At 37.5% G+C, this 11,842-nt stretch overlaps 1 protein-coding gene across 1 annotated transcript in view; it reads right to left on the bottom strand.

Annotated features, from left to right (window-relative positions):
* The window catches only part of LOC107090585 (androgen receptor-like), a 48,272-nt gene that overhangs the window by 24,350 nt on the left and 12,080 nt on the right, over positions 1-11,842 (bottom strand). The window contains exon 4 of the mRNA XM_015384047.1: positions 439-717. Coding sequence (XP_015239533.1) covers positions 439-717 — 279 coding nt within the window. The remainder of the gene's footprint in view (positions 1-438; positions 718-11,842) is intronic.

Genomic DNA, 11,842 nt, shown 5'->3' with positions numbered 1-11,842 from the left:
GTTATGTGTTTGAAATAAGGGACTGAAGATGTTTTATTTATTTTTTTAGGTGTAAATTGTTTTATCTTATTGGCAAATTGTCTCAATTCAAGAAAAAAAATTTGCTTATTTAAAAGAAAAAAAAATTTTTTTTGCAGTGTGTAAGAGGGAAGCTTTAGAAATGTGATTAATGAAGAGGGATTATGAGAGGAAGAATGAGAGGAGACTGAGGAATTAAATGTCCAAGAGTAAATATACACAGATTACTACATGGATCTTTAAAAAAAAATGTCTTTCATGATTCCCAGCTGTGGTGTTAATCAGTCTTAGTGATCATTAAAAAAACACAAAGCCAAATGTCAATAATTTCAGTAATACCCCCTGGGTAAAGAACTTTGTCCAAGGGTAACAATTACCGGTAACCACATAACAATCACTGTATAAATAATTGTGTCCTACCTGGTAATCCCTTAGCCCATTTGACCACTTTGACCAGCTGTCTCTCCCCCAGTTCATTCAGGCTGGTGAGCAAGCCAGCAGCTGAGTCTGGTTGGCCGCAGTCATGTCCGGCGTTAACCACCTCAGGCTCAATGGACTCAAGGATGTTCAGGAAGACCATCTGGGAGTTCATGTTCGGACCTGATTTAGGAGACATGTTGGGAGGTACTTCTGCTGCTTCCTGTACAGGATGATCTTCTTCTGGGCTCTTCTGTTGTCCAATCTTCTTTAGTTTTCTTGCTACAAGCAGAAAAGGAAGAACAGTAGGCTTAATTGTTTTATGAAAAGAAACAAATTTACAGGAAAAATTTCAAACCGCAGAATTTGACCTAAATTTAGGCATCTAAATTCAGATCAAACATAATGTGACAGATTTTGCATTTTAAAAACAAACACTTTTAAATTAACATAATATATTAGTATTATTTATTTAAGAGTTAAAGCCACACTGGTGAACTGTGGAGAACAAAACTGGTAATGGGATTTTACCACCAGAATGATGAAACCACCCATATCCTTCCTATTAAAATCACAATCTTGCAATAAATAGTTTGCCATGGTTTTAGGGTATTTTGTGTGTTTAGAAATATCTTTTTTAGGTATTGTTTTCTTAAGTATTTTATCTCTTATAGTAGTTCTCTCCCTTTATATGTCTGTTTTCCCTATTACTTACTCACAACCTATCTTCTGATATGTTCCGTAGTCCAAATTTTAAATGTATCGCTTCTTGCCATAGAATAAGAAGGGATATGGGGTGTTTGTAAAGTAAGAAACAGGACCCTTGTTGCAACTTGTAAAGATTTATGTGCAAATCATTCACCTATTTTCAGAATAAACTCAGCTAGTCTTTGAAATCCTCAGAGAATTTTTGGGAAAATCAGAGTTCAAACAGCACAGCTGAATAAAGGAAAGTTTTGTTTGGGGTAGGGTTATAAAACACTATCTCAATTCTGAGTATCTCACATCATGTCATTTGAAAATGCATTAGTTTAAGCATAAATCAAAGCAAAGATTAAAAATAAAACAGTAGCCAACACGCCTCCTCTGGAGGAGCTGCAGAGATGCACGACTCAAGATGTAGAACCGGTTAAAATGACAACCACAGGAATTAACACAGTAATACATCTCTCCATGGGAGGCTATGCAGAGCATTACCTCAAAAATTATTTTTAATTTGCAGAGATTTGAATTAGCATTAATTCCTATCCTCTGGCAAATAAGTTTCATACGGCATGCCTAGGATGTTGTTTTATTAATACGCTGCTATGACAAGCATGTGATGTGTCACCAGAAAGTACCACAAAAAGGCATGGTTAATGGTTTAGTTTTGGTTATTAGAAGATAAAATGTCAGTTTGAATAGCTTAGAGGATTAAAGCAGAAGGAAAAATAAATATCTCATACAGATACAGACATGTTTAAATGCATTATTTTATACTTATTGGTCCAAGCTTCGCCTAATCTCACTATAAATACTAATGTCTTATTTGCATTTATTTCCACAATCTCAATTTTTCTCACTCTAATTGTTTTTATGACTGTGTCTTTCCTTCTCTTAGACTGCCACACATACGTTGCTTTCTTATTGACTACTGCCAAGCAAGTACTCAGACAGCAATGCTATGATATGTCTGCAAATATTCAATATTAGAGGCAAATTTTAATAAATGTGACCCTAAAGAAGGGTGCCAAGAAAATCTATACTACTGAAAGAAAGTTTTAAGTTGTTTATCCTAGGATTTATCTTTAAACTAATCAGTTTGAATCCAGATCCTGCCTCCTGCACATCTGTGTTCTGGTCTTATGCTTCTTTTTTTATCGTAAAACAGCATGTTCCATTTCTTAGTAAACTATATTTTGATTGTGGACTGTAAGGCCTTTAAAGTAATTTTAAAAGAACTATCAGTTTTCTTTATCAATCCACAGTAGGGATCAAGTAATATGTTTTCAGGTAATGAATCATATTTAATTTGACCGAAACCTCCTGAACAGATGGGCCTCATCTAATGGAAGGCCCAAACATCATTCTGTCAGTTATGTTTGTTAAAAGCTTTATCAGCGAAAACTCTGACCACTTCAGTCCCACATTTTTACTCCTTTAGACTTTGAACTGCATGTATCGAAGGCTTGAAAAACAGTGGCACATTTGTTTGTTTAAAAAAAAACAACAGTGTTTTCCATTTCCAGCTATAATCAGGAATCAAATCATTTCCAAAAAATTCAAAAAATCCTGCAGCATCTGGTTGAAAATGACATCCGGTACTCAAGAACCTAATTGGACTTCACTTTTTTTTTTTTTGCAATAAAGAGGATTATCATTATGTAAGAGCTATATGGGAATAACAGAACAAGATGCTTAGCATTTGGAAAATACTCATTCACAAGTAAGTATTCATGACTAACAATGATTCACCACATGCAATCTGTGACAGCTTTTTTACCAACTGCAGACAGATTCAGCTTCTTTTTGTTTTCTGTCTTTTTCGGAATGAATGAAAATAACAGCAAAATAAAAATGGTTACTATGTCCAGGGGGCAAGTTACGAACAACCACTTCTGTTGTTCTAATGCTTCTAAATCCAAGTAGAGGAAAATGGCCGTAGCCTTCTGATATAATTCAAAAACAATCTGCTGAAGAATTTAAAAACAATGAAATAGGTGAATTTTCCTATTATACATTGTTAAATAACTAATCAGTTAATTAAAGGGGCAAATAACCTTTCATTATCATGCAATTCCTCTAGAAGAAGATGTGAAAAATTGTCTCATTATAAAGCTGTAGGTGGCTCAGTTGTTTGGTTTGATAAATATTGAATTGCTCGTTTCAGGCACAAACTAAATCTTTCAAAGGAAAATTGCAGATTATATAAGATTTTCATTTTCCTCTCTGATCCAATGACAAACATCTCAGGTGCAAATAGTTAATTAAAATCCTCTCAGGTCTTTTCCAACTGTGACACAGACAATTGTGTGATCTTTGCAGAGCAGAGTGTGAATCGGTTTGGTTAAGCTAAACATCAGCTCACCGTAGACGAGAGGAAGGCGAAATGAAGACACAAAGAAGGACCAAAAAGTCTGGTTAAGGCAAATATCTTTTCTTTTTTTTCTTATGCAAATTCAGTATAAAATTTTAAGCTAGAAAAATGAAATACTATCAACTGACAAGGTGTGTCTTAACTGAACAGAAAACTTATATGTGGAGTCAGACTCATTGTGGGCAGCTTACCTGCCCAGTGAGAGAACTGCAGAGTGATCTATTACGAGCCCAATTTGCTGCAAGATCAAATTCCACGTGTAAAATTGATCTCCAATTTTCTCCTCAGCAGGTGCAAATTTTCTGTGCCATTACCAGACTCATCACGATTATAATCAACATCTTTAACATATCAGTCTTTTTGGAATGGTTGATTTTTCAAAGAAAAAAAGAAAACACACAAAAAAATGTGCACTGCCTTGTCTATCTACTATCTCTGTATGATCTCAAGGTCTCTTTAGTTTCCAGATTCTAGACATCATTATTTCAATATTTCTGCAATAAAAATTGGGTTGCTACGACGAGCAGTTTGTTCAAAGGTCCGGTAGAAAGAGCGAGAAGCAAGAAAGGTCAGGCGTAATGTCTCTAATCCCTATTTAGAACAGATCTTGTGACTCCTAATCTTCGGATTTTGAAGCAACTTTATGTTTCTTGTGAAAATGAAGTCTTTCCTACAAAATGCTGTCAAGTTCCCCAGCGCTTTATTGTCATTACATTGTCACAAGTACAGAGCAACAAAATTAACTCTCTGCATTTAACCCATCCCCTTGGGGATGCGGTGGGCTGCCATTGTTTGGCACCCGAGGAGCAAAGTGGGGTTAAGAGTCTTTGCTCAGGGACCTAGAGTGGCAGTCTGTGGGAGTGGGCCTCGAACTCAGAATAAGGTATAAAGCACTGCTCTATACTTTATAAGACACACCTTAAAAAGTATAAAGCAGTGCTTGATATATGGACAGACAAATGTAATGTTTAATCCATCCATCCATCCATCCATCCATCCATCCATCCATCCATCCATCCANATCCATCCATCCATCCATCCATCCATCCATCCATCCATCCATCCATCCATCCATCCATCCATCCATCCATCCATCCATCCATCCATCCATCTTCTTCCCCTTATGCGGGGTCGGGTCGCAGGGGTAGCAGCTTCAGTAGGTCCAGACAACCCTCTCCCCAGCCACTTGGGCCAGCTCTTCTGGGGGAATCCCAAGGCGCTCCCAGGCCAACCGAGAAACATAGTCCCTCCAGCGTGTCCTGGGTCTCCCCCTGGGCCTCCTCCCGGTGGGACATGCCTGGAACACCTCACCAGGGAGACGTCCAGGAGTCATCCTAACCAGATGCCCGAGCCACCTCAACTGGCTCCTGTCGATGTGGAGGAGCAGCGGCTCTACTCTGAGTCCTCCCCGGATGACTGAGCTCCTCACGCTATCTCTAAGGGAGAGCCCAGACACACTACGGAGAAAACTAATTTCAGCCGCTTGTATCCAGGATCTCATTCTTTCGGTCATGACCCAAAGCTCATGACCATAGATGAGAGTAGGAACTTAGATCGACCGGTAAATCAAGAGCTTTGCTTTCTGGCTCAGCTCTCTCTTCACCACAGCAGACCGGTACGGTGCCCGCTTCACAGCAGATGCAGCACTAATCCGCCTGTCGATCTCCCGCTCCATCTTCCCCTCATTCGTGAACAAGATCCCAAGATACTTAAACTCCTCCACTAGGGGCAATATATCCTCCCCAACCTGGAGAAGGCACTCTACCGATTTCCGGCTCAAGACCATGGTCTCGGATTTGGAGGCACTGATCCTAATCCCGGCCACTTCACACTCGGCTGCGTACTGCTCCAGTGAAAGCTGTAGATTATGCCCTGATGAAGCCAACAGAACCACAACATCTGTGAATAACAGAGATGCAATCCTAAGGCCACCAAAACAGATCCACTGAACACTTTGGTTGCACCTTGAAATCCTGTTCATAAAAGTTATGAACAGAAACGGTGACAAAGGGCAACCTTGGCGGAGTCCAACCCTCACCGGAAAAGAGGCCGACTTACTGCCGGCAAAACGGACCAGGCTCAGACACCGGTATGGAGTACCACGGGAGTATGGAGTACCAGGCCCTTTAATAAGGGCCTGGTACTCCATACTCCCGTGGTACCCCCCAAAGGACCCCCCGAGGGACACGGTTATGTTTAATCTAATGATAAAATTACCTCTGGGTAAACAAGGTGATCACAACCTCTATCGAAACAAGGCCAAGTTATTTTTATTCATATTATTCATGCTATTTTCTCAGAATTGTGAAAAATTGACTTAAATTACGATAAATAAATCATGCTTTGTCCTATTGATGCGCATTCTTCAGGTAAGGACTGTGGTTCTGTTGCAGAGATGAGTGATGAATGGTGCTGGGAAAATGTGAAATGGCTGTTTTTTTAGTTTAGTCCTGTTTCTCTGGCTGTGACTAGCTGGATGGCTCGGAGCTCGTCTGTCTGGCTTTTCTCTCTTTGACCAGTCCACCTGTGTAGCTGGTTGACCGTCACCTTTATCATCTTTGCTTTTTTTCTATCTTTGCTTCCGTCTCCTTGAACCCCAGTCGACCTCGGCAGATGGCCGCTCACGCTAGCCTGGCTCTGCCAGAGTTTTCATCCTGTTAAAAAGGTTTTTTCCTCTCTTCTCTAGCTACAAGCATGCTTTGTGTGAGGGAATTGCTTTCGAATCAAAGAGTCGATGCAAATAGCTAATTCTTCTTAGAAAAACTTTTAACCAATCTGACTGTATGATCTAATTGTATCTGTAAAGTGCCTCGAGAAGAAGTGTTGTAACATGCCACTATATAATCAAACTGAATTGAATTTAAAAACCTGTTAAAATGAACTGGAATGGAATCTAAATCTTTCAAAGGTTTCTAGGGGAGGTTCATAAAGATGTTCTACTAATGATCAGAGATGTGGACCACTACCCCTGCAAACTCTGGCTTTAGTAATGGAGTTCAGCTTAGAAAGTGTTCAAAAAAAGAAGCATAATTTTCACTATATCATTGTCTTTTAGTTTGGTCCCAACTAAAATCTGTAATGTCACTCTAAAAAAAATCCTTAACTGTCTGCGATAAAAAAAAAAAACATGATGATGGGTACTCCTGGTTATCCGTGACTTCCTAATTTCTCTAAGGTCATAATCTTTCTTAATATGATCACTACCAAACACTTCACACAAAACCCTTGAAAAAGCCAGATGCCCTACTTAATGTGCCCATTGTCCTAGAACTAGAAAAAAACAGGCTTCATCAGGCCACATGACACTTTTCATTTCCTCCAAATGCCAGTCGCTATGCACCATGGCTAATTGATTGCTTTTGTAAATACCATTACCAAAACAGATATCTCAGGGCTAAATAGTTGGTCAGTGCCAGTAAGTTGAGTTCTTCCCGGCTTCTAAGTGTGAAAATTCGAGTAATTTCACTGTTAGGCTCTTTTGTTGAATTTATGTTTCTTTCCCAAAAATTTCCAATGATGACCAATAAAGAGTTTATATAGAACACATCATTTCCCCCAAGACAGTAATTTACTTCAATCTATTTAGCTGTTAATAATGTGCTGATCAGTCACCCAAACATCTCGCACAATCATCCTGATTGTTTTGTTCGCCAGAGGTTCCTAAACTGTTCTTACTAGACCCTATTTTTGTTTACAAGCTATTTTTTGTGCCCTAACACCATCTCTCCACTGAATATTGCAACAAAATAAACTACAATCTTTTTACATCAGAAAAAAATGGTAATTTATTCAAAAAATTTCTAACAATTATGTTTATTTGGGAGAACCAATAACAAATAAAATGGCAAACACAGGTTCTTAATAATAGAATAAAAAATAAATACAGCAAAAGCATGGAACAGTGACCAAAAACTGGGCATTAGGCATGAGGGAGCATAATGGAAGAACTAAATAAGACCGGCAACCAGAGAGCTTATACATATTATAAACAGTGGAAAAAGCCATGGAACAGGTGGTATTAATAAGATCAGAATAAGAAAAAAAAAAAAATAGATGAATTAGAAAAATGAATGCAGAGGGAGCTGAGAGGAGGAGGGTAATGAGCATTTGTATTAAATTGCTGACCAAAAATAGTTGTCAATGAATTGTGTCGTCTTTTTTTATGTCTTTTTTTTTTTGTTGCTTTTGTTTTAAATTTATGAACACAAATACTTGCCACCATTTTTGTTTGATTTGGCTACTGTGGGTGTGTGTGGGGGTGGGGGGCAGGGTAAAGCTTTTGACCTTTGAGCCTTTGTTAAAAACTTTAAAACAGAACTGGAAACTTGTTCTTAACCAACCACCACAGGCGTAGCACAAACATTTGAGACCATTTTCGTTTGATTTGAGGAAGGAGGGGTGGAGGTAACTTCACTCAGGTAAATGACCTGGATCTAAGTAGAGAGAAACACAGGGAGGAAATCTACCAGAAGTAATACCAAATGAAAATAGAACAACGGGCCTAATCCATAGGGTCAAGGAACAAGGAAGCAACTAGAGAACAGAAACGCCATGGCAGGCAGACATTCTACTTAAACATATAATTAAAGATGACTAACTTGGACATTCAGAATTTTTTATTTTTTTTAATTCCATAGACATTCTAAAAAGGTTTAAAAAAAACAATCCACAGGACTTGGTTCCCTAGTTTGAAGATGTTTCGCTTCCCATCCAGGAAGCTTTTTCGATTCAAAATGTCAGAATTAGCGTTGAGTTTGAAGCTTTATATAGTAGCCCAAAAACTTATTTTGGATTAGAAAACATGCAAATTGAACCAGAAGAATGGGTCCTCCCCTTAGGAATGCGGAGTCATTTGGATTCTTTGTTAGCCTGCAATACCTGATACTGGGCTATGCCTCTGAAAGGGGGGTGTTTAGGGGCGTTTTTTGGCTTGGCTGCCAAGGAGAGATATTTTAACCCCTGCATGGGGGTGGGGGGTTGAAATTATATCGGGAAGGAATCAACTCTATCTCTATGGGCTACTATATAAAGTTTCAAACTCAACACTAATTCTTACATTTTGAGGTTTTGTTTTCTGAAAATGACTGTTGCTTAATGAAGCATGTTCCTCTCTAACCTTGGCAAATGACAAGCGGTTAGTGCAGGTGTCTTGAAATCCAAAAGTTCTATGTTTGATTCTAGATCCCCTTGGTGTAAGTTGGCCCTTGGGCAAGGCATTCCAGACGTTGCCTCCTGTTATGTGCACTGCAAGCATAACTGATTGTAATCAAGTTAATGTGACTCTAGTGTTAAGTGCTGTGAGTGTTCATTGTGACTAGAAAAACACATTCAAAATTCATAATCATATCTCTTAATCTGATTCAATGGCTTAAAAATTTGTCTAAGATGTTTTTTGTTTGTTTTTTTTTTGCCCGTCATTTTTTACTACTTAGATCAGTTTTACAAGAAAGTGAAAAGCTGTGAAAAATGGAAAGCTTTGTTGGTTGAAAAAAACAGTGTTGCTATTAGCAGCGATCCGTTGCTTCAAAACATGAGCAAAAAACTTGAATACAGCACAATAATATGTTCTCTTGACTCAACTTGTCCTTTAAAAACTTGACTTGATTATATATTAGTAGGTTTATTCAGTGGGCATGTATAGTAGGAAATACATGTTTTTTTAACATTTCTTTAAAAAACCCCTTCGTTTGCCCATAGGACAGCCATCAAACTCTCTGAATTACAGCTGCAGACTTTGAATTTTTTTTTACCATACCCTTAAAGCTGGGCATATACTGTGCAATGTTTTGCCCTTTTTGGGCCGATTCTCCAGTCATGCAAGAATTTTTTCAAGCAACATTAAAAAGAGTATAGGGCTCTTTATAGTCTTTCTTTTGCTGTTTTTACTCTTTTATTATTTTTAAAAGTTCAGGGTGTCATGCAGTTTAACAAGGTTCTATACATATTTTTATGGACACCAAACTTATGTGAATTACTTGTTGCAAAAAAGCTCAGTTTAAGTCTCACTTTACTAAAGCAGACAGTTACAGTTAAAGTCTCTGTAGAGTGAAACAAATTTCACATTTACATTTGCATTGGTAAAACTGGGATGCAATAAATGACAGGTCTGTTTTTATAATCTAATTATTATTATTGCAAAAATTCTGTAACAATTGATTTTTTGCAAAGAAAAAATGTATCAGTTTATGTTAAAGAGATATTGAAAATAATAGTAATTGTGTAACTGGTAATTTCCATTTTGAAAAATTGATGGCCCACACTGTGTACTGTAAAGAAAAACCTTACCTTCAGCTGCCACATTTTATGACAACGTTTTATTTCTTCTTTGGATAAATTGCTGGTCTTTGCTTTCATAGTAAGAAAAATGATGCAATTGGTTTATTTTGGCCATATTATCTTAGGTTTGAATGAATGCAAATAAATTTTACCTGACTTGCTTGCAGAAATTTGATCCAACTTAACCTTTTTCATTCTTTAACCTTAGATAACAAATGTATCTAGCATTCTATAACATAACGCTTTTCAATTAGTTTACAAGGAGAAAGAAAGCAATGACCCTAACCCTAACTGTTGCATTTATAAGAAAAGAAAACCACAGCGCAGTGATCCATATTCATAACACCACAAAGCAATTCAGCTTGTCAAAACCAGAGTTCTTTCTCCTGCATTAATGATGTTTTAGGAACTTGTTGCCAGCTCAAACATCTGCTGGACATTTTCATCTGGAGAGACTCTTATAGTATTGCTCCTGATTTATCTCCCTTTAGCTGGAGGAGTTTTGTTTATTCTCAAATGTAAGACACTGTCTCACTGTCTCTTATGACAGCAAATGCTGTGACATCTTGCTTTTATATTAAATGCAGATGTTGCAGATGTTTCTTAATAGCGATATGGAGAGACGCTGGGTATACATTATCTTTTAGGGGTAATAATTCAGACAGGAAACAAAGAAATAGGAAAGGTTATATAGCCAGGGTTTTCTTTGGTTAAGCATTTCAGGGCAGGTTAAAAGTTGGATCAATGTTATTTCTGTTATTCCAATTAATGTCAGATTGGCCTATAGTATTTCCAACTTCCTGTGCTCTTTAAGTGGATTGTTAATCCACTAAAAGGTAAAAATGTAGGGATTTATTTACAACGCTCTAACAATATGTTCTTTTAAGTTAGAAGCTCGGGGGATAGAAGCAAGGAAGCTGAACTAAGGAAATGACAATTATATTCAAAACGCACACCAAAAATGTTTTTTTATACAGAAACAATTTGATCAACAGTGGGACACTTTTTCTGCACTGTACAGTTCTACGTTAACCTTAAAGTCAACAGTGAGAATTGAATCAGAAAGACAAACATGAATGTTAAAACCAGATCTTTAAAAGGTAACCCAAACTCCAAATGATTAAGCAATAATTCATGAGCTAAGAGCTAATAAATGTTAGACACAAGGAGTAACCAGATGTGGATTTAAGAGTTCTTTAAATAAACACAAACTGGCACACATTAAGCTGTTTTTGGCAAAACTCTTATCAATCTCGTGATTTTTAGACTAGAGCCAGAGGAGCAACTGCACAGTAGCTTCAGAACACGACATAACTATTTAACATCATAATTGTTTTGAAAATGAGAAACATTGACAGCAATCAGACTGCAGGGCTTTGACAGAACAATGTAGTTTGTTGACCATTAAACAAAAAGCATTGAGGGTAATTAAAAGATTTAAAGCTAACATGTAGGATTGGGGTTTAAACACATACTTATATAGGATCCAAAGGGGAGATCTTAACACCTCTTATACCTTAACAAATTTGTCCCTTTCCAGACACAGTTTTCTTCCGGGAAGTACTCCTCCATCCCAGTCTTAAGGATGGCCCTTTATTTATCCCCATCCACTCTGTCCAAATCTCATGTCCGGCTGAAGTAGAAGCATCCCAACAGTATGATTGCATATCCACCATGTTTTATCATGGCAAAACCATTATATGGGGGCTGAGCAGTGTTAGTTTTGCAATGCTTGCATTACATTTTTTTTTTAATTAAGGGTCAATTATTTACATTTTGATTTCATCTGACTGAATAACTGTAATGTGCTTGTAGTGCCCAGTGCATGGCTTGTGGCAGACAGCAAAGTGGATTTCTTGCGCTTTTCTTTTAGCAATGGCTTACTATTCTGCCACTTTTCCATTAAGGCCAAACCACTAAAGGCTTAAGAGAACAGCTGATTTGTTAGACAGAAATCTTACACAAGCTGATCTATTTATGAACAAAGGGACTTCTATCTATCTATCTATCTATCTATCTATCTATCTATCTATCTATCTATCTATCTATCTATCT

Source organism: Cyprinodon variegatus, unplaced genomic scaffold (assembly GCF_000732505.1).
Source record: "Cyprinodon variegatus isolate N-32 unplaced genomic scaffold, C_variegatus-1.0 Scaffold300, whole genome shotgun sequence".
NCBI classification, from domain to species: Eukaryota; Metazoa; Chordata; class Actinopteri; order Cyprinodontiformes; family Cyprinodontidae; genus Cyprinodon; species Cyprinodon variegatus.
This window is presented reverse-complemented; position numbering and strand designations above follow the sequence as displayed.